Source organism: Mus pahari, chromosome 10 (genome assembly GCF_900095145.1).
Source record: "Mus pahari chromosome 10, PAHARI_EIJ_v1.1, whole genome shotgun sequence".
Lineage (NCBI taxonomy): Eukaryota > Metazoa > Chordata > Mammalia > Rodentia > Muridae > Mus > Mus pahari.
The window spans coordinates 18635047-18657275 of NC_034599.1; the positions used below are offsets into that span (position 1 = coordinate 18635047).

The 22229-nt window shown below is 42.4% G+C and overlaps 1 protein-coding gene across 1 annotated transcript in view; it reads left to right on the plus strand.

Annotated features, from left to right (window-relative positions):
- The window catches only part of Bmper (BMP binding endothelial regulator), a 246973-nt gene that overhangs the window by 63042 nt on the left and 161702 nt on the right, over window positions 1–22229 (plus strand). Inside the window, exon 6 of the mRNA XM_021206296.1 lies at window positions 3378–3460. Within this exon, the coding sequence (XP_021061955.1) occupies window positions 3378–3460 (83 nt within the window). The remainder of the gene's footprint in view (window positions 1–3377; window positions 3461–22229) is intronic.

Consider the following 22229-nt stretch of genomic DNA (forward strand, 5'->3'; position numbering starts at 1 on the left):
TAAGTTCTTCTTATTGCAATACCTCCTCAGCCAGAGTGTGTCGCGATGATGAGGTGACCAGATGTCTTTTTAAAGTGGAGAGCTGTGTCCTACATGACTTGAGTTTGGAGTTTTGTTGGTTTCAGTTTTCAGTGTGGCTTAACAAGCTGGGCCTGCTGGCCTTGTGCTGCGTGGAGAGCAGAGGAAGCCTTTTCTAGTGGTGGGGAGGCTCCTGGGTCTTCTTTTACTCTCTCTGGAGAGCCTGGGGATGTCGAGGTGAGAGATGTTTTTCCTGATCTTTTAAGCCTGCGGCTGATAATCTCAGACAGGTGTTTTGTGTTTTCTCTAAGACTTTTCCTCACTGATGATGTTACTCACGACTACCATTCTTTACTTTGTGAGGTAGCATGCAAAGGACGAGCTACTCTTTGGACCTTCCCATGTAATGGAAGCCCCTTGTGGGATGTTCTGCAGAGATCGTCCTTCTTCTACAGTTCCATTGAAACCCACAGACAGTTTCCCCTGAGTCTGGTTTTCGAATCCAAGAGGCCTTTCTTCAGCTTTCTTTCACTCCAAAATTTCTGTAAAACTGGTATTTCCTCAGTCTACATGGGTGAAAACAAAACACCGGTTAGAAGTGAATCAATTCCATAAGCTAACTGCTTTGAATTGGTCAACAATTTGTTTGAATACGTTTCTTCCTCAGAGTGCTAGACGATTTGAACCATGCTAGCATGTCCTTTGACACCTATAGGAGCTTTATTAAATCAAACTGTCAGTTCTTCAGACTGGACCTGGAAAACTAAATGTTAATAAGACCTAGGCTGCACCTGGCTTGTTTTCTTTCTTTCTTTCTTTCTTTCTTTCTTTCTTTCTTTCTTTCTTTCTTTCTTTCTTTCTTTCTTTCTTTCTTTCTTTCTTTCATTTTTATCTTCAAGGCAGTGGCAGGGGTAGGCTAGTGGTTAGGCCCAAATAATTTCTATATGTAGTCAAGTTCGAGATTGCTAATAGAATAGATATTTTTTACTATGTAGATTTAAACCTTATAATTACTTTTAAAGTATTATTTAGATCTTTTTAGGAGACAGCAATGCGGAATTAATTCCAGCCCCCCCCCCTCAGTCACAGGAACCCTCAAGGAGTAATGTAATATGAGGGTAATATGAAGGGAGCCTTGAAACTCAACACCTCTCACTGCATCTCACACCCTGACACTTGGGAGACAGTTCTGTGTTCGGCTGCCTTTGAAACATGGGCATGTGGTTTGTGGGGCTTGCTTCTGTCACTTGCTTTTCTGGTTCAGTTCCCAGGAAGGAGGGAACTGGACTCCATCCTTGTACACATTGCAGGGTTAAGTCCTTACAACCATCCAAGGGTGCACAAAGTGTTGTCTGTAGAACTACAGGAAATCCAACCCTATGACCGTGTCTCACCAAGGTCCGTAGTGACCAAGCACCTCAGATGGAGCTGGAATTGGATTTCTTCTCATTCTTAGCCATCACATCACACTACCTACTCCATCAGTTCCAGGAGAAGTGTTCTATGTAGGTTCTGGAAGGCAAATATTTAAATATGAGCACGCCAGTGCCACACACTAGCCCTAACTGAACAGGCTGTGAGCCCCGGGGGATGAGGTTGCTCTCAGCTCTGCTCCTGCCCCTGAATTCCAACAGCCATGTTAGGATGCAAATTGGGAGATTTAGAAGGTGCCCTCTCCAGATTGTCTCATCTTTTTTTTTTTTTTTTTTTTTTTTTTTTGGAGTGAAGCCTCAGCTGGTTCTAGATAGGGACAGTCAGGGAAAGCCTTAGGATATTTACCCTGGTAACTCAGAAGGACTGGCATCTGCCATTGATCACACTGGCATTCTGCATAATGACAAGCATGTGAGCAGTTTCCTCCTGAAATGATTTCAGGGCATTCCTGGTTGTCTGCTCCTTCACTGTAGTCTCTGCATATTGCTCGAGGATAGTGGGCGTGATGGAAGTCAAGTTTTCATTTTAAATTCTGTTGTTTAAGTTGTCAAATATAGATTGTTGTGGCAAGCCATATGACAGTCAGAGGTGTAAACATGGGGAAAGATTGAAGACACTTTGTTGGAAGTGCCCTTTGGGGAGTAGACTTTTAAGCATCTGTCATTATGAGCAATGCTGAGACACAGCAACTGAGAAGGCCATGCTACCAAGATTTTCAACATCGTCTGAATAGCAAGGAGACAGCTGATTGCTAGCTATGGCCATAGCTATAAAAAGATTTTGTGCCTGGGTCATCATTTGAATTTCTTTACTTGGCTATCATATTTTGGATTCAGGACTTATCATCATGTATTTCTGTTTAGCAAAGAGTCAGAGTTACTTGAAGATTGGTAGGACCAGGAGCCCATCAGGGAGGACCAGGAACATTCTTCTTCCTTAGGAACTGGTTGCTTTAAGCATCTGGTGATTTCTTCTGGCATTGTCTTGAACTCCTCTGGCCTTCACAAAAGTCTACCCATATTTCTAATGTTGTCTACTATGTAGGGTATGACCTCAGTATCCTGGCTTTCTGAGGACAGTCTTGAGGGAAGTGGTTTTGCCATTCACTGACACAGTTGATTGCCATCCTGTGTCTCAGGTCATTTAGAGTGTTTCCCTGAGTACTTTTAGAATAGAAAACACTTCCTGGAAGTGAGAGCTTTTATGAGATAAACTAGTCAGGTGCTAAAGAGCCCATTAACACACATACACAGAGTGGAACAGAAAGCCGTAGGGCACATCCTGTCTTATCCCTGACCATTTTTGCCTTTGTACATGACCCTATATATAGGCATCAGATGTGTCAGAACCGAATTCGTATTCCAATTCAGAGGTACCTGCTATGATTTTAATCATCTGTGGGACAAGGGAGACAGCTTCTTTTTTGCAGTACTGGAAGGTGATGTGAGAACCAAGGGCATGCTGGGCCAGGAACAGACTGTATTATTCCTGGTACGCAAGTGGCCGCCCACAGAGGCATATGCTCTTTCTCATCTCAACCTTCTCTCCCTTGGCCTCACTCTGGTCTCTTTTGACCTCTTCTGACCTCTCTGGAGTTGGTCCCCCTGGCTGTGGTCAGCGCCATCCCGCTGCAGCTCCAAATCTCACTGCGTGATTCACCATCGCACATCTGTGGTCCATGGGCTGACTCAAGTTCCACAGTCATTTGTTTTCTATCATCTTCGGGGGTTTCTGGACCTGTGCCAGCATGCCAATCATCTGGACTGTATCATTTTCCCTATTTAATTCTGCATGATACTGTAATCAAAGAGGATTTATACTGGAGAGAGGTAGACTGGACAGGTAGAAGATGGTAATCAGAGGGCAGAATGACCTTGCCAAAGTGAACGAAGTCTCTTGTTCTAATTCCAAACTCTGTTTTCCAGGCTGTGTGTTTGAAGGTGTGCAGTACAGGGAAGGAGAAGAATTTCAGCCAGAAGGAAACAAATGTATCACGTGCTCCTGTGTTGTAAGTACTGCTAGGGCTTTGCTAGGGGATCCTTAGGGTTAGCTGCTTCTAGCATTCACTGAGAGAAACCTCATCTTTCCATTCTCTCCTCATTAGGCTCTTAAGATGCAGAGCCAAGAGAAAACCCACTCCATGTAAGGCAAGCTTCACTGCTTTGCTGATGTTGACTCCTGGGCTGGGGTCCTGTGCTATGTATCATGCTTAGAAGTGAGAAAAGAGTTTGACCTTCCCTATGATTTTACAGGGAGTTTTAAAATGCATGTATTTTAAATCTGAAGTAAAGCCAGTGGTGATTGAGGTGATGGGGAGATAGGTGTTCAGCAATTAGTCGCACCGTGTTCTCTACAGTAGGAGTTGGTACACTACACACTAAGAAATAAAGAGCATGTGCAATAGTGTCCGGTTTTGGTGGTTGTATATGGGATGGAACACAGGGCCCCTAATAAAGGAGCTAGAGAAAATACCCAAGGAGCTGAAGGGGTTTGCAACCCTATNGGAGGAACAACAATATGAACTAACCAGTACCCCCAGAGCTCATGTTTCTAGCTGCATATGTAGCAGAGGATGGCCTAGTCAGCCATCAATGGGAGGAGAGGCCCTTGGTCGTGTGAAGATCATATTTCCCAGTACAGGGGAATGCCAGGGCTAGGAAGCGGAAGTGGGTGGGTTGAGGAGCAGGGCAGGGGGAGGGTATAGGGGACTTTGGGGATAGCATTTGAAATGTAAATGAAGAAAATATCTAATTAAAAAAAAAAAGAAATAAAGAGCACACACTTCCCAGGTCACTTGTGATGATGCAGGCACATCTTAAGATATTAAGGAGAAATTCCCGGGGAACTCTAGCATCCTACGCTTTCCAAGCAGGGGCATGTGAAGTTCTGGTGCTCACAGCTTCCTGAGTTTTTTCTACTAGGTTCCTTCCTGTGGAAAACACTCACTCAGCCTCAGGTCCAGATGACAGTAAACATGACTAGGCTCTGTCACGTGATGGTGCTTGTATGAAGGGGGAAGAAAGGAAGAGAAGGAGGAACCAGAGAAGAAGAGGGATACATACGCATATGTCCAGATATAAAAGACAGCACAGGATATAGACAGTATATTGCAAACACACTTCCTAATCAAAACAAACATAAGCGTCTATATTTCTACAAAACTTCTGCTTCTGTCTTACTATTGGTAATTAGTTTAGTCTTTTTTTTTATGTTAGTGATTTTTACTTTTTGTTTAAAATTAGCCATATCTAGTTTGCTTTCTTCCGTGTTGGAATATGCAATACTTTTTTTTTAAAATGACAATCTTTTGGAATTAGTTTGAGAAAAAAAAAAAAACAGGGCAGATTTCAATAGGAAATTGTAAATGTGTGCATCATCAAATTTTCTGCTAAAGGTGTGCCAAAGCCAGACAGCCAGCTCTCCGTGGAGAAGAAACTTGGCAGGTGCTAAGAAGGAGGACAGAGCCCTGTCATTTCACCAGTGATGTCAGAAGTTTCCAGAACTGGGGCTGGAAATGAAGTTATGTGTGTAGGGGTTACAGACGGAGCCAGGTGGACTTTTGTGTGCTTTTAAATTCGGTGTGTGTGGAGTGTAGCACACCCAAGGCCAAGTTCAGGCCCCTGGAAGTTCTGTTTCCATTTCCAGTGGAGAAAAGTAAAAATCTAAAGATGTTTGTCCACGCTTTCGTGCTAAGATGCTTCTTCCTAGATGTCTAGTCTGCATCCCTTCTTGGTGTTAGTCTAGTTTCCTGTGCACCCACAGTCCTAGGTAACTACTGGCTCGGGTTATGTTCCTCATTGCCGGCCTTTAGACCATTAGAATAAATGGGAAAGAGGATGGACTCACCCTTGAGGCCAGCATGTGTGGTGGACTAGGATATGGGATATGCTCATGGCAAATTTTCTTTTTCATGAATACAAAAGTTTAAGGTATGAACTTTAGTTCTGGTAGTTCATTACTAGAATGGCTTGGCTTTAAAATACTCTCCCCCTTGGCTATCTTTTGATGTAGCTTACTTAAAAAAAAAAAAAAAAAAAAAAAGATGTCATGATATCTGGGCAGCTAATGGCCCTGTCATGAGTGTGGTGGCCATGGGGATGTTTGCTTGGAGTGCAATGTTCTAAATTTGTGATCTGACTCTGTGGCTTACCGAGCTTGTCCAGCCGCTGGTTTGGGAGTTTCGATGTGTCAGACATACAAAGGTGTGAGGCAGCCTCTTGCTGAGTGAGCGTGTAGAAATGAAAGGCAGCACCCGGCAGAGACTGAGCACGTGACTGCAGAGGTGCTAGGGAAAAGGCGCATGAGGTAGGAGGTGGACGTCAGGGATGCGGTGGCTGCAAGGAGGGGCATTCAGAGCCTTCGTCTGTGGGCTTCCCCTACAGAGGAGGAGTATACATTTTAACAAAACGTGCTAATGCTGCATAAAGAGTCATGAAAGCACACACATAGTGTCATCTTTCTCTCAGGATCTCTTAGAGATTTGTCCAGATCTCCTATAAATACACAAATCAGATGGTTAAGTTCTTTATCTAAATTTGTGAAAGTGCATAGCAATCACATATAACATGCATATCCTTGAGATAATCATTAGATTACTTAGAAAACAAAACAATATGAATGATATGTAAATTTTATTGTACCATAGTCTAATAATTTAAGTATTAAATTCTTTTATTTGGGGACTCATGACAAAACCATCTGATATGATCAGTATAGATAGTTTCCCAAACATCCTTGGATCTGCGGGTGGCTGGATCCACAGTTGTGTTTCCCATGGATGTGGAGGGACAACTGTATTTATGTAAATACACATTTGTGTGCATATAGTCTGTATCAGTCTGCTTGTTTATATAGAGATACACACATGCACATACATATATATGCACATGTATACAAGTATGATTATAAACACTAGTATGCAAATACATTTAATATCTATGTTTGGATTTCCCTAGAAACAAATCCTGAAGTAAACAACTTAATGCAGGTATTTTATGAGTTTATGTGGGAGATGGGGTAAGGAAGAGTGATAAAAGTCCAGGTGAGGGTACACTGTCAAGTGCTAGGACCTGGAGAGTGCCACACCCCCTGAATGTGTGCTTAACATTAATCTTCACTGTGATAGTGTTAGGAAGTGGGTACTCAAGGAATCTGTTAGATGACTAGGGGTCTGCTCTTATGGGTGGATTTGCAAGTGGTTAGGAGGGAGAAGTCTGATCTCTCTCTCTCTCTCTCTCTCTCTCTCTCTCTCTCTCTCTCTCTCTCTCTCGACAGGGTTTCTCTGTGTATCCCTGGCTGTTCTGGAACTTACTCTGTAGACCAGGCTGGCCTCAAACTCAGAAATCTGCCTGCCTCTGCCTCCCAAGTGTCAGGATTGAAGATGTGTGCCACCACTGCCCGGGGAGTCTGACTTCTCTTACCAACTTCCCATTCTGGTGTTATGTGAGTCCACAATGTTCTTCTCTTCTTGGGGAGTGCATTCATAGGCACTATCTTGGGAGCAGAGGACATCTCTCAAAGGGCAAATTGGGTGCTTTATTCTGTTCAACAGAACTAAGTTTCTGTTCTTAATAAATTACCCAACCTGCTCAATTTTGTTATAGGAACACAAATGAACCAGGACCTCAGTGAACTGCCACTGTAGGTAGATCTTAGTCTTGCCTAGGAACCTCTTGAAGCCTGTATACCTTTCATGCCTCAGAATTTTCCTTCCTGAGGGCTGGGGGCTGCAATGTGCTTATGTGAACTCCCATCAGTCTTGACTAAGGACTCACTCTGGGTGGGTATCCATTGACAAGCATTTCCAGCTGCCACTTAGATGGTCAAGTGCCCTTCAGCAGAAGAGGAAGAAACACAGATGCTGATGATAGATGACTGACAGTGAACTTGGGTGATAAGTTTGAGAAGACGAGGATAGCAAGGTGTCTAGAGTTATCAACAACAGATATGTATGCTTATGTGTGGTCCTTATGCTCATCAGCGTGCATGTGAAACATGCTATGTCTCTGCATATGCCTGTACATATGGGTCTACACCTCCTTATACATACACACGTTTTCAACACTCATTGCCCCACTTTCATTCTCTTTCATGCTCTAGTTCCTTGCCCATGCTTCTCCTTGTTCCTTTGGAGAATGTTTGAGATTTCCAAGTTGGTTATAACTACATTAGTCAACTTTTCTGTGTACCCAGTGTTCCCTCAAAAAGTGACAGCATTTCCCTATTTATATTTCTGAGATGTTATGGATCTTACTTGCTAGCATATCTGTATTCTTTTTACCCCACTCTGTCTATCTCTTTTGCTTCTATCTTCTCCCTCTGTGTCTCCCCCCCCCCGAGAGAGAGAGAGAGAGAGAGAGAGAGAGAGAGAGAGAGAGAGAGAGAGAGAGAGAGAGAGAGAGAGCAGTGATCTTGCTCTCTGTGTTACTGTGGTAGAGGGCATGTCATCCTGTGTATGTTCATCTTCCTGTCTTCAGTGCTTATCATCACGTGCTCTGTAGTATGTGCCTTCTTCTCTCCACTTTCTGGTCTGCTTCAGGTAGTATTGAAAATAATAATGTTTTCTTCTTCCATCCTGTGACAAGCCAGTTCTCTCTGACTAGGCAACCCACCCTGGCCTGAGATATTCACTCCAGTTCACTGTGCCATTCCCCTTTGCTTACTGTCTGCTCTGGAGTTGGGTGAGTGGTGTCTCCCCTTCTGTAAGCTCTGACTGATGGGTGCTTGCACTTCTCCTTCTCTCCAGCAAAAAAATTGTCATTGCTGTGTGGCTTGCATGTGAAGTCCGGTCCCTCGCTTTACACTCTCCAATTTTTTTTCTCTCCCAATCTGTGTAGCTGTGTTTTTGTGATGTGGTGACAGAGGCAGACCACCAGAAAGGCGCTTCATCTGACTGAGATGGATGCCTTAGCTAATGAAACAAATGCTTTGCATATGACTTTATATCCTGGTTCAGTCAGCACAGTATGCATGGCATTCCAGACAGCTGAGAACACGCTAGCCTTTGATGGTATCTGGAGAGGACTCCACAGCCCTTTACTCCTACCCATTCCAGAAGCCAAGAGTCCAGCATTTTTAGGTGTGAATCGCATCATGACTCACTTAGGACATCCAGGGCTTTATCATCACCCATTAAACAATATCAGCCCCATTTACACTCTATAAATAAGAGCCAAAAGGATTGCAACCAGAGCCCCAATTCCAATCAGGGGAGTGATGATTTGCATTCCCTTAGCTGTACCATACATTGGTCTGGGTCATATTAGGGCATGTTCCTTATAAGATGTGTTTGATATAAGTACTGTGTTAGTTTTAAAACACAGCAATGATTGCTTCCTGAGTCGGAAGCATGTTGAACATTTGTTAAAGCATAAACTTCCTTTGTTTTGAGCTTGAGGTTCTATTATTTGTCTGTCTGTCTGTCTGTCTGTCTGTCTGTCTGTCTGTCTGTCTGTCTGTCTGTCTGCCTATCTATCTGTCTGTCTGTCTGTCTGCCTATCTATCTATCTATCTATCTATCTATCTATCTATCTATCTATCTATCTATCTACCTACCTACCTACCTACCTATGTATCATTCACTCATCATCCTTGTCTATCATCTATTAACCAATCAACTGTTATCCATGTACCTATGTATCTATGTATCTACCTATAGTTGTATATTTATATGTCTATCCATGTACCTACATATCTGTGTATCTGTCTGTTTATCCTACCCATCTAACACACAGTTGCTTAGTCAAATGTTCAGGAAATGTGGCAGCTGTCACAGGCATTTCTCTAAGACCTATCTTCAAGAAAATTGTATGACTGAAAGTGAAGGTGCCAATGGGGTATGTTTATGTTCTCTCTCTCATTTTAATTTTTTCTTTTTAACAATCTGTTTTAGGATCTCTATAGGCTCAGGGTTCTTGGAAATTACTGATAAGAGGAGGTAGGCCCATAGTGTTGTAGAACACTCTTAGAAAAGTGGTTAAGGCCTCAGTCTGTAAAACCACCCAAATTAACTGGCCAAGATCAATTGCTTTTGCTGACAAAGGAGTGCTAAATTCAGAACATTTTTACCAATAAACATGGGTTGTTAATGGGCTGTCTGTGATGGAGGAGCTCTGCTTTATTGGCTCTAGCAGCCCTGAAGTCCATAAACACCTTTGCTCTCACTTACCCTTGACATATTGCAAAGCGTGTCTCCCAGGGAGAGTGAAATTCGGAGAATGAAGAAGATGGAGGTCCTGTGGCTTCCCTCCCATAGCCTGCATTTTTTAAGGATATCCTGTCCTGTGCCCTTGGCCCTTTCCCAATTCTCTCTTTGCTGGACGTTCTGACCTTTGGCCGGGTTACCTTGACACTGCTGCTTCTGCATGTTTGTCAGCAGTGTAGCCTCTTAGTCTTTTTAGGGGCCCATGGAAGCCAAAGGCACAGTCCGAAAGATCAGCAGAGGTGCTACTAGACTACTGAAGTTCGAGAAACACCAGTCTCCCTCTCCACTGGCTTCCCCTGTATCCTTTTCTTTTTCACACCTTCACCCCCATCTTCAGTGGGCTCCCTTTTATTTTGTGTTGGAAACTGGAACAATTTATCTTGAAGGAAGCTTGTTTTGACTCCTTATAAAGACCCCATGCTTCATTCCCCAAACATCAGAATGCTTAGTTATTGGGTAACTTCGGTGATGTTTAAAATACGTTGTCTTCTTTTTAATTGATAATAATGACTACATTCAAGTGCAAATGATGCAGATCTTGCTTCCCATTTTGTCTGCATTGCCGTGCTGTGTCTGCACAGGCTCTTTTCTCCCCCAGCACCCCCCCCCCCACCCTCTGTCTTCTCCTTTGGTTCAGCAGGGAAGAGTGAGAGATGTGGGCTGCTGTGGAGGAGGGTGGGAAGGAAGGCAGATTGTGTCAGCTGCTGCAACACAATAAAATGTCATTGTCTGGCAAGGACATGACTTCCCAGGGGCTGTCTTACTTGAGAAGTGCCCTGTAAGCCACCCCTCCAAATGTCTGCGACTGACCCCTGGCAGCAGAGGTTGTGACGGGAAGTAGCCACCAGTGATGGGGCTGCTCACATTGGCAGATCTTTTAAAAGGGACACAAAAGCCGCACCCTCAGATTTGACCTTGGAGTGACATTGATGCTGTTGGGATTGTACAACTATGCCATAGGAAGCAAAGGAAGACATTATCATGTCTGTGGTCACATGATGCCATAGGAGACACAGGTACACCCTTACAACCATGCTCTTTTAGGGAGTTGAGACCTTCCAGGCCTGGACTCCCTCTGTGTCCTTTGTCTTACTTGTGGTAATGAGTACCATTTTGGCACATTGTAGTCACAGGCTCTCATTATATCTTCCCTGTCCACGGGGAGAAATTTGGCTACATTTGAGCAATAAATTGGAGAATTGAGCAATTATTGAGAGAATTAGATCAATGTGGGCAGTTCATCTGACTCATGTAGGCCAAAAATCTCGCAGCAGTTGTAAAAACTAGTCTAAAACATTGGTGCGATATGTTACAGTGTTTCGATTTCTTCCCATGTCCACCATCACTCTGAGGATGAGAGTGGTCGTGGCTTTGAATGGTCAACTAAGCAATAACAAGACAAATTCTTTTCCTTACACAGTTGGCAGACATCTAACCACCAGGAGGGGCCTCCAACATGCTTAGAAAATGACTGGTATTGAGTTTGTGTTAGGCTGGTCTATGAAATTGAATGTGGATGATCTATGTTACATTGACTGTAAGCAGGTAGGGTGGCTCCTGTTTGATAAAGACTGTTTTAAGAGTTTATCAGAATTCTTAGTTTCAAGCCACGGGTGTATATATATATAATTCTTGTATAGTTGATGTTGGAAAATCTCCAAAATGCAGTGATTTGAGATAACACTGGCTTAGCTGTCTACCATGATAACTGATAATTACCTTGATAAAGACTTAATTGTATCTTAGAAGGAAGAGGACAACAGTAGGGTCTGCCCTAAGGTGGGTCTTTCAGTGTGAGTACTTGGTTTTGACTGGGTAAATTTTATGGTTATATTAGGTTACATTTGGCAAAAAGCAGCTCAAGGGAAGGCTTTCCCTGCACGCATTTAATAGTTAATCAGCTGAGTTGAGCAATGATTAGATGATACTTTCAGTATGTTTTTAAAAACAGTGGAGACTTAGACTTTTATCTTTTCAGTGTGAAAAGCTTGAGGATATCTGTCCTCTAGTTCAAATCCTGTCTCATGATTTTTCAAGAAGGATTTTCATAGCTGTCTTATTTTTATAGCTTATAACATTCCTCATGATTGGTGCCTTATATAATTTACAGCATCCTGTGAAGTTATTTTCTACATAGGGAGTTACCATGCCAACAATAATCTGAACATCCAAAACAAAAATTTTCTTGCACAACATTTGAAAATGTGTAGAAAAACATAGTTGAAAAGAAATCAGCCTGTGATTTCTTTGCATAAATATTGTTGACCCTGATAGGTTCTATTGCTACACATGTACCGTGTTCAAGGACCACACAGCACTTGCATGTTTACTTTCACACTTACCCTACAACCTAAGAGATAGTAGCTCCTCTTTTGAAAAAGAACCTGAACTTCTATGAAACTCTGTAGCTTGTCTGAAGTCATTGAGGTTAGAGAATAGAGAAACAGCACTGCCTGGCTTTAAAGCCACCCGCCTTCGCAAGCAGCCAGTGTAGTTTGGAGACAGTATCTACAGCCACTCCTAGACATTTAAAATGCCACTTGAGACTATGGAGTGAGTAACACCCAGCAATGTAAAGGAAGGAGTGATAGCATTGCAAGAACCGCAAATCTGATGCAAGAGATCGCAACACAATAAAAATAAATGACATTTCCTCCCTCTAAGTTCACACGACTAAGCAAGTTTAAACTCATACCAGAATTTATCCACAGGCGTTCAGCCTGAGCATATGTCACAATGGAGCTGGAGAGGATGAAGAACACACATCTATTAGCCTTGCATCAGCTGGGGAGTGGGGCACTCTGATCTACAGGGTTTCTCCTGCCAAACTGCAATGAGTATGCAGGAAAATGTGGTGGTTTCAGGGATGGAGTTACCCTCACTTTCTCTGCTTCCAGAGAGGGATAGAAGCAAGCGAGTATCTGGTAGGGTACATCAATGCCTTGTGGGAATCTGGGCATCTGAGGCATCTGAGAAGCTCAGCGACCATCTTAGGCAGGGATGAGACGATGTGGCTTCAGAGTCCATCACAAGATGAGCCTCTTGTGTCTCCTGAAGATTCCAGGAGAGAAGAATTTTATGAAACAGTTGAACTGTTCAAGTAGCCATCCCTTCTTATTTCTATCTTTTCATTTATCTCGGCATCCAGCCAGTCGTATATTAGTTTAACAAGGATTGAACACCTGCTAATGTTAGATACAGTGTTAGATGCTGAGAACCATCATCAAGGGGACTTGATTCTCCTCAGGCAGTTACAATATATTGATTTGGATGCAATTATTAAAAGTAAACACAAACCAAGCCACAGTGCAACATATGTTGTTCCACATGTAGTTTATGATGATCAGGAAAGACTCAAATGTACTGGAAAATAGAAATAATTGTACAACTTAAGACACATAGTGTAATAATATTTAATGTATTTCTTTCCAATCTTTCCCCCTGACTTACTACAGTTACATAACTGTAGGGCAGTGCATTTATATGTAGGTAACCATTCTTCATTAAATATTGAAATTTACTAATCTAAACATCTGAGATTAAAATGCAAATGCTCCAATATACAAAATTTTAATTCAGTGAACAAAGGTTTCAAAACACTTCACATTCTAAGGGTTTGGACTGGGAATGGGCAACCATTGAAGTGGATGCAAATTTTGTTTGTGTGTGTGTGTATGTGTGTGTGTGCACTAAAGATTGAACTATGGTTTTGGGCTTGATAGACAAGAATTTTAAAGTTCAATGAACTTTAGGACCACCTAAATGAAAATATTTTAAAATTAAAAAAACAAAACAAAATATATACACTTTTGTTTCTAAGCATTTTAGATAATGTGTATCCAACCAGTATTGTGAATGTATTTCAACTTCACTAAAAGATTACTGAACATAATTTTCTTAGTTGCATAGTATTCTCTCAGCACACTATGATTTGGCTATTTTTCTGGTATTTAAATTTTATATTTTTAATTTCTGCTATTATAAATAACGTATCAGGCTTTTTTGAAATGGTTCCTTTATCTAATTATTTAATCTTGAATTATTTATTCAAGGTGAATTCATAGAAATATAGCAAGAATATAAGCACTTTAAGGTATATTTGGTGTATACTTCTGAGTTACTTCAAATATGTGATTTCTGAATTTCCACTCCAGTCAGAAGTATACTTAACTGGAGCCTGTCTTCTTGTGCCTAAGTGTTTTCAACCCAGGAACCAGTGTTCATTTGTAATCAGCTTTTCCACTTGTTGTTTTACATATGCTGTTTGTAGTTTAATTTTATATCTTTATTGGTCATCAATGCTTCTTTTGTAAATTGTGTATTTTTATGTCTATGTTTTTACTGGGCACTTACAATTGCATTGTGGAGCTGGGAATGTGGCTCAACGGTAGATCAGTGGTAGAGTACTTTCTAGTACGTACAAAGCCCTAAGTTCAATGCTTATTAGAAAGAATGGAAGAGAGGGGTGGGGAGACAGAATAGGAGAGGAAAGAAGGAAGTAGTGAAGGAAGGACTGGAAGAGGGAGAGAGAGTTATGAAGATATGTGAATGAAACCCTCTCTCCCGGAAGTGTTTTAAAGAATACTGAGTAGATGCCTTATGCTAATGTCCCTGTCATGCCAACTGTAAAGTGGATAAACACTGCCTCAGCTTGTGGATCCTTCTCTGTTCTTTTCCTTTCATCCGGGTTTATTTCCACCCGATGTTTTCCATCCTTGATCCTTGGTCACTGTGAGGCAGCAGCCATCTGCACCTGAATTCACCCCGAGGTAAAGCTGTTCTCTGTGTCCTACCTTGGGGACAGTAGATACAGGAAGGAATGTTGCATTCTGGGATACTGGGAGAAAGAGAAGCTAAACTTCCCACAAAGAAAGTTAAAGATTTTCATGCAGATTAGCATGAAATATTAGTGCTCTGGTCCCATTTCAGGGTGTTTCCAGGTCTGTTTCTCTTGAGAATTTAATACTTTTCCATTTTATGTTGGCTCTCTTACACTTCCTGTCTTTGTCGCTGATGTCCCGCGCCTTTGTTCCCATGTGCCCCTTTTCCCAATGCCCCCATCTTTTCAGTGATTTCCAGTGCCCCCAGCAAGCTGTTCCTCGGCAAAGGAGCCCCATGTTCCTAAAGTCCCTCCAATCACTCTCATTGTAGGCTTGATCTCGCCTTGACTAAGCCTCATAGAGTTATGCGCACACTAGATATTCAGGAAATATCTTTTGAATGAATTGATTACACATTTTGGCACCTTTTAAATGTCATTCAAATGTTCAATTTGGAGGGTGGCAGTGCCTTTGTGGTCCCATGAATGGCTTCAATTACCACCATACCCTCTGAGAGGAATTTTAAATGGTACCACTTGCTTGGTATGGAAGCAGCAATGTGTTTGCATCTCAGGGAGCCACAGTTCTCCCCAGAGACCAGGGAGCACTATAGCACAAAGGGAGAAGAGTTCCTGGCATATACCTAACATGTTCCTTTGCATTCCACCTTCCTGTAACACTGAGGTACAAGCCACGACTCGACACCTGTTCCCCAATGTTCTAGAAGATATGGGCTAAAATACCAAGCAAACTGCAAGGGAGTCAGGCCTTATGAATGGGAGTGGGAGTGACCTTCTGTGGCCGGAGCACTGTGAAATGAGTCAGGGTGAGGGGTTGGCTCTGGGGTCAGACATTGTCGCCACAGGGTTCTGAGGACCTAGCTTTTGTCCAATCCTTTCCCCTGTTCTGTGAGATATCCAGAATCAGACAGCAAGAGTGTGATCATGACTAACAGTAGTTTGTTCCAGATGGTAAACTATAAAAATTTTAACATCTCTGGGTATTACTGGAATTAAGCAAAAGAAAAGTTGATATCCGTGGGGGGCGGGGTGGAGAAAGAAAGGCTGTCATTTTTCCAGACTGGTCTCCATTGATAGGGTGTGGAAATGGTTGCTTCATTTCAGTGATTTAGAACAAATTTGTAATCTAGTCCAATATCAACATGTGCTGTGGTCCCTTGGCCATAATTTAAACATTAAAATTCAAAAATAGAAAAATTGCTTTTAAATTTCAAAGTGAATATGAAAAATGACTCAAACCACATTATTTATACTGATCTATACCTTATTTTTTCATAGTTTTTATTTGATGGAACAAACTTTTAATATCTTTCCACACACAGCACTATAGCGCTGTGTAGTCTTTAGGGCTCTTTCTGCATCCATTTGAGTTTACAAATTTGATGGGCAGATGCCAGGAGTGGCTTTCTCCATGCCGCTGGGAAACACGGTTCTTTTTAGCTGAGAGAGAAAGAGAAGGGGAGAGGGCTGTGCCGGCACAGCACCAGGCTCTAGAGGGACTTTGTTTCCCAACAGGAGAGTTGTCATAGATTGGAGCAGTGTTTCTTTTGTAACCAAGATGGACATGTACCTTAAACTTCTACCATTTGGAGAACCGTTTGGCCAAATACTAGGAAGAGCGCTGGGCTGGGCTGGGCTGGGCTGGGCACTGTTAGTGCTTGGAAGTGATTGCCTGTGCTTCTGTGTTGCTCTGTCAGCTTTGGGTATGCCACGGGTGTCTGTGCCTGTAGTGTAGTTTTGTACAGGATGAAAGGCCACAGCTTAGGAGCAAAGACGTTTGGGGGTCCGTTCTGCCCTTTGAGGCCTGAAATCTCCCTTGCTTCTCTGAGAGTCACCGGCAGAGTGAGGTTCATCTGAGTGCTTGCTGGTTCTTCAGTTCCTAACTGCCCAATCCAGACAAAGCCTTTGTTTTTCTGGAAGCCAGTTATTGGGCAAAGTCCCAAATCCCAGCTAATGGAAATTATCTTTTGCTAGGACAACAACAACAACAAAAATATACATTAATATACTTTTAAGTTTATTTTAAAATTTTGGTTTTGGCCGGGCAGTGGTGGCACACGCCTGTAATCCCAGCACTTGGGAGGCAGAGGCAGGCGGATTTCTGAATTAGAGGTCAGCCTGATCTACAAAGTGAGTTCCAGGACAGCCAGGACTGCACAGAGAAACCCTGTCTCGAAAAAACAAAAACTAAAAAGAAAAAAAAAATTTAAAATTTCGTTTTAAAATTGATGCCTCGAATCTTTTCCTCTTTAGGGAACATATATGTCACTGGGTTTTGACCAATGCATGATGTATAATTATAAACAGCCCATATCACAGACTATATTAAAAGAGACAAACTACCTTTATGAACCTAGCTCCAATTTATTCTATTAACAAGACAAAGAAAAGGATATCTGGTTGGGTTTTAAGAATTATGATTTTTCTAAATGATCAAGACCTCTGGGCTTCCTTCGGTGTACGTTGGATGAAGGGGGAAGACTCACATCATTAGCTCTGAAATTAGTGGGTTCTGTCAGCAAAACAGCAATGGAGGGAGAGGACGTATCTTTTGTTCCCCAGGGCAGTGTTTAGACCATCCGATATGATGGGCTTGCTGGCAAGGATGAGAACTCCCGGTGCTGGACTGCATCGCAGCTGCTGCTGAGTGGGTGAAGCACAGTGGAACTTGAGGCTTCCTTCAGGATTGTATTATGTCCAGAACTCAGAAACGGAAAAGCATTCCAGTAGCTTGACTTGTCTCTGCAGTCATATAAAACCAGGCAGTGTGAGACTGATGGTTTTCTGGAAGAGATCTGAGGTTCTCTGAGGAGAAGACGTCCCCAGGCCTTTGCAGGAGTCTCAGTTCCATGAAGCCTGTGCAGATGTTAAGGTGTTGCATCTCTAAATCCTCACTGCTCCTCATTCCAGATGTCGTCCAAATGCTAGTACAGAAAGAAACTGAGTTTTCCATGGGTGAGCTAGCCATGATTAGAACCTTAACAGATTCAGGTGCTAACTCAAGAGTCTTATATATTCTCCCTGGTGTCTGAGCCTCTGAGGCCAATGTGCCCTGATGGGGAGACAGGCCTCTAGATTCATATGGGGATTTAATTTAGCCCTGCAATTCAAGCAAATGAGTGTAACTCTGAGTCTCACATTCTGGTTCATACTGGTTTGTAAGATGGAGAGCCACTACCTAGACTCTCAAAGCCATTTTAGGCCGGAAGAGCCAGATATAAAGCAGAAGGGTCTGTAGCCTCTCACTGTGGAAATGAAGGAGACATTGCCGTAAAACTTTAGCTTTTGGGAGCCCAACCTTCATTCCCTTATGTTCAACTGGGAAAGTGGGAAAGGTCAAGTGACCAGTATACTAGCACATAGTAGGGCCTTTTATGAAGGACCATCTACTATTTTTTGCAGGGGGGCGGGGTTGGGGGACAGGTGCTTTCTTTATAGCCTAAATTGGTCTTGCTACTACTAGTCCAGGCTGACCTCAATGTTGCAACAATCCTCCTGCCTCAGCATCATGATTCTAGGTGTGAACCACCACACCTTGTGCCTGTAGTTCATTTGACAGTTACTTACAGTGTGTACATTTAGAACACTCACTATGAATCAGATTTAAACATCTGAAGATGCATTTTCCCATTGTCTGAGGTGATGTCTATCAAATGCATCTTGTTCTCTGTGATCCTCTTTCCCTGCAGAAGGCTGCTTATAGAGTTCCCTTTTCACACCCAGTGCCTGTGTTTTGGTCTGCTTGGGAGATGGCATTTTGTTAGTCTGGGTCATTCTTTTTCTTCACGTAAGGGCTTATAGTGTTTGTTTAGCATCTCTTTAGGAAGGGAATATTTGAGCCATTATGGTAACTCTCTACTGTTGCACTGTCCAGTAGAAATATATGGCAGGTAACATTTGGAATTTTAAGATTTCTAGGAGGCATATTAAAAGAAGCAAATCAGGATTGAGTGGATTTTAATAATATATCATATTTAACAGAGAATATGCAAACTGTAACTTCAACATGTAACCATGAGAAGATCCAAATGGGATGCTATTCCTTTGTTTAGTTTTCATGGTAGAGTGTCAGATTCTGGTATATAATGGCAGTTGATGGTCTAAGCCACATTCAATAATTCAGTCATATATGTGGCCAGTTTCTACCACAGGGGCATCCAATCCTAAAGACAAGCAGGGATTTCCTCTACTAACACCGTCATATGATCTGTTGACATTCACTGCTTGGCTCATGTTCACAGAAAGAGATCAGGATGAAAGAAGGTAAAATTTCATGATTGCCCTGAATGATGAATCCAGTCTCAGAGTGCACCTTCCTTCCTTCCTTCCTTCCTTCCTTCCTTCCTTCCTTCCTTCCTTCCTTCCTTCCTTCCTTCCTTCCTTCCTTCCTTCCTTCCTTCCTTCCTTCCTTCCTTCCTTCCTTCCTTCCTTCCTTCCTTCCTTCCTCCGGTGGCATCTTTTGTTCACCGTTAAAGCCAATGAGGCTTCCTGCCCAGCTGTTATCCTGATGTGTCCCCAGCTGCACTGGACTCCTTGTCAGTCTTGAACACGCCACACATTGTCACTTAGGGTTTTGCATTAGTAGAACACTGCCTGGAGTCTTCTTCCTCAGATGCCCACATGGCTGGTACCTTTTCCTCCTAAAAGGCTTTGCTCAAATATCACTCTTTCAGTGGTATGTAAAATAGTTACTGTGGTACAAACTCTGTCATTCATTACTCCCAACAAAGCTAACCCTGTTTGGATTTTTTTAATTGCTTTTTTTTTTTTTTTAAAATCAACATCTGATGCTTGTTTTTCTTTTTGACATCTTTGTAGAACATAGCTTGGTACAACATACACTCTACTCAGAGTAAGATTTCCCATACCATAGGTACAGACATTTGCTTGGCGAATGAATGTATGAATAGATAGATTATGCCAAGTATCTGCAAGTTCTAGAAAAACCCAGTTCTATTTCCAGTGTGTTAACAGTTGATGAACTTTAGTGAAAATCCTGAATGACATTCTGCTGTAGAGAAACTCAGTTACCTTGCCTAGTGTCAAAAACCACAATTAAATAGTGTCTGCATCAGCTTTGCTCTGTTAGGGAAGCTGTACTAAGGTACCTCAGGCTGTCTTGGTCAGCTGGACCCTAGGAGGAATCTGGTCTGTGCCTCCAAACAACTGCTTTTAAGTGGGAACTGTTGGAATGTCACAGGAAAGTCAAGCTCATTGAGTTCTTTTTAATGCTTTTTCTTCTTTGGAAGTACAGCCTTAGAATTCTTAAAACTTAAGAACCTGAGAGTTGAAGATTTGATGGTGGTAGATTCTATTACCTCCTCTGAACACATCCATAGACCCCCTGTTCATGCTTAGTTTTGGTAGACCCTTTGGGGATGGATAACCCTGTATATAGGGTCAAGGCAGTGTGGAAGGGGGCTGGCTGTTGCTGTTGACTTGATCTGTATGGGTACAAGGAGGCCCAAACAGTTGGTTGTGATTCCCAGTTGCAGAGGACCTGGCCAGAAGGCAGAGTCTGGCGCAGAGCCTCTGGGGCTCTTGAGAGGAAAGACCAGGCTAGTTTAGAAACCAAACGACTTTCCTTTGTCTTACTTATTTGTCTTTCAAGATGCCAATGTTTTAGAGGCCACAGCAAGAGGGAAGTCAAGGATGCTGGGCATTCAGGATTTGCGACTTGCAAGCATACCGGCCAACATGATGGGCTGTCCACAGCTCTCCCCTTCCACCTCGCTCGGGGATCAGGGGTGTAAAATTGGCCCGATTCTACATTCATTTCACACTCAGTCACTCTTCCTAGAAGCAGAGTACCTCCTATCACTCTGCACACTCCCAGAGAGGAAATCAAACCTTTGTCAATAGCTTTAGAGGCCAAAAGCAAAATGGTGGTTTCCAGGCCGCGGCTCCCTTGACTTGCTACTCTGTGCCAGACCCTGTCAAGGACAGGCATCCTGCCCTGAGAACCTGCAGAGCTGTGAAGGAAAACCCAGACTTCTAAGTCACAGAGCTTGCAGCTAGTTGAAAAATCTGTTAAGAATGCATTGGATTCAAATCAATAATCTCAAACAAATCAAATATAAACAGTTCGGGTCTTGAATACTGTTTTGTTACACAATGTTTTATTTAGTAGCCTTTAAAAATAGTGTTTTGATTAATTTTTGAGAATTTGATACAATGTATTTGATTATAGTCCTCACTGTAACTTAGCCCATATTTACCCTGCTTTCTTACTTACACTTAACACTCTTTTTATTTTTTAAATAGCCTCCCAGGTCCAATTTATTGTTGTCCATATACTGCTAGGTGTGGGGCCACCAACTGGGGCATGGTTGAAGTGCTAGCAGTCACCATTAGAGGGAAATGACTTTCCTTTCCCTAAAAGCCATCAACTGTCCACAGTTCCTCAGTTAGGGGTGGAAATAAAAAAAAAAAAATCCCCATTCCGTTCTCCATGCTAAAATGTTTACTGGCTTGATCTTGTGTAGGTCTTGGGCTGACAGTCACAGCTGTGGTGGGTTCATGGGTGCAGTGATCTGGCCATGTCCAAAGTCACTGTTGGCGTCCCATCTTTCCAACACCTGATGCTGACAGTCTTTCTATTCCTTCTTCAGAAATGGTTCCTCCATCTTGGGAGGTGCTTGTGTGCATGCATGCCTCTCTCTCTCTCTCTCTCTCTCTCTCTCTCTCTCTCTCTCTCTCTCTCTCTCTCTCTCTCTCTCTGTGTGTGTGTGTGTGTGTGTGTGTGTGTGTGAAATAGATATCCATTTGTGATTGACTATTCCACTATTCACTTTGATCAGGTATGAGATTCTCTGTTAATTGACATCCACAAAGAAAATTCTCCTAGACACTCATGCATTCACCCAGGGATATAAAGATACACATTTAGAGGGAAGTTTGATACTATGTATTCATATAAATGTACCTTGCAATTTTTACCAAATAAAAAAGACTTTATAGACTGGTTTATACCGTTACTGTACACATAAAAGCTGGGGTTTGACCAGAACAATTGAGTTCATTCAGAGGATGGATAAAAATTTTGCTTAGTCAGTTTCTCATTTTTCTCCTTTGGGGACCATCATTTTGCTTTATAATCTGGATGGGAAGAGGCCATTATACACAGCCTGTTGGCTGCTCATTTTCTGACCTTCCCATAATCATGTTTGAAGGAGGCCAACTGAGCTGGGAAGGCTGATAATGAAGATGTGTAAATCCTGGGCTTGGCATGAGGTAAAGACGTGATGGGGCAGGGAGTCATGGAAACCTCATCTTACTCACCGGCCTGGACAAGCTGCCTGTCTTTTAAATAAGATTTTTATTTAGGTGTATGCATGCAGACACATGCATGTGAGAATATCTTGTGTGTGCAGGTGCCAGCAATGACCAGAAGAGAGCATCAGATTCCCTGGAGCACTGGTTCCCAACCTTTCAAATGCTGAAACCCTTTAATACAGTTCTTCATGTTGTGGTGTCCCCCAACCATAAAATTGTTTTTGTTGCTTCTTCATAACTTTAATTTTGCTACTGTTATGAATCATAGTGTAAATACATGATATGCAGGACATATGATATCTGACCCCTGTGAAAGGATTGCTGGACCACAGCCCTACAACCAGAGTAACATGTAAGCTTTCTGCCATGGCTGTTGGCTGCTTAACCATCTTTCCATTCTTTTCAATGCTTTTTTGATTGCTCCCTCCTTTTCATAACTTCAACGGTAGCTGTGATATG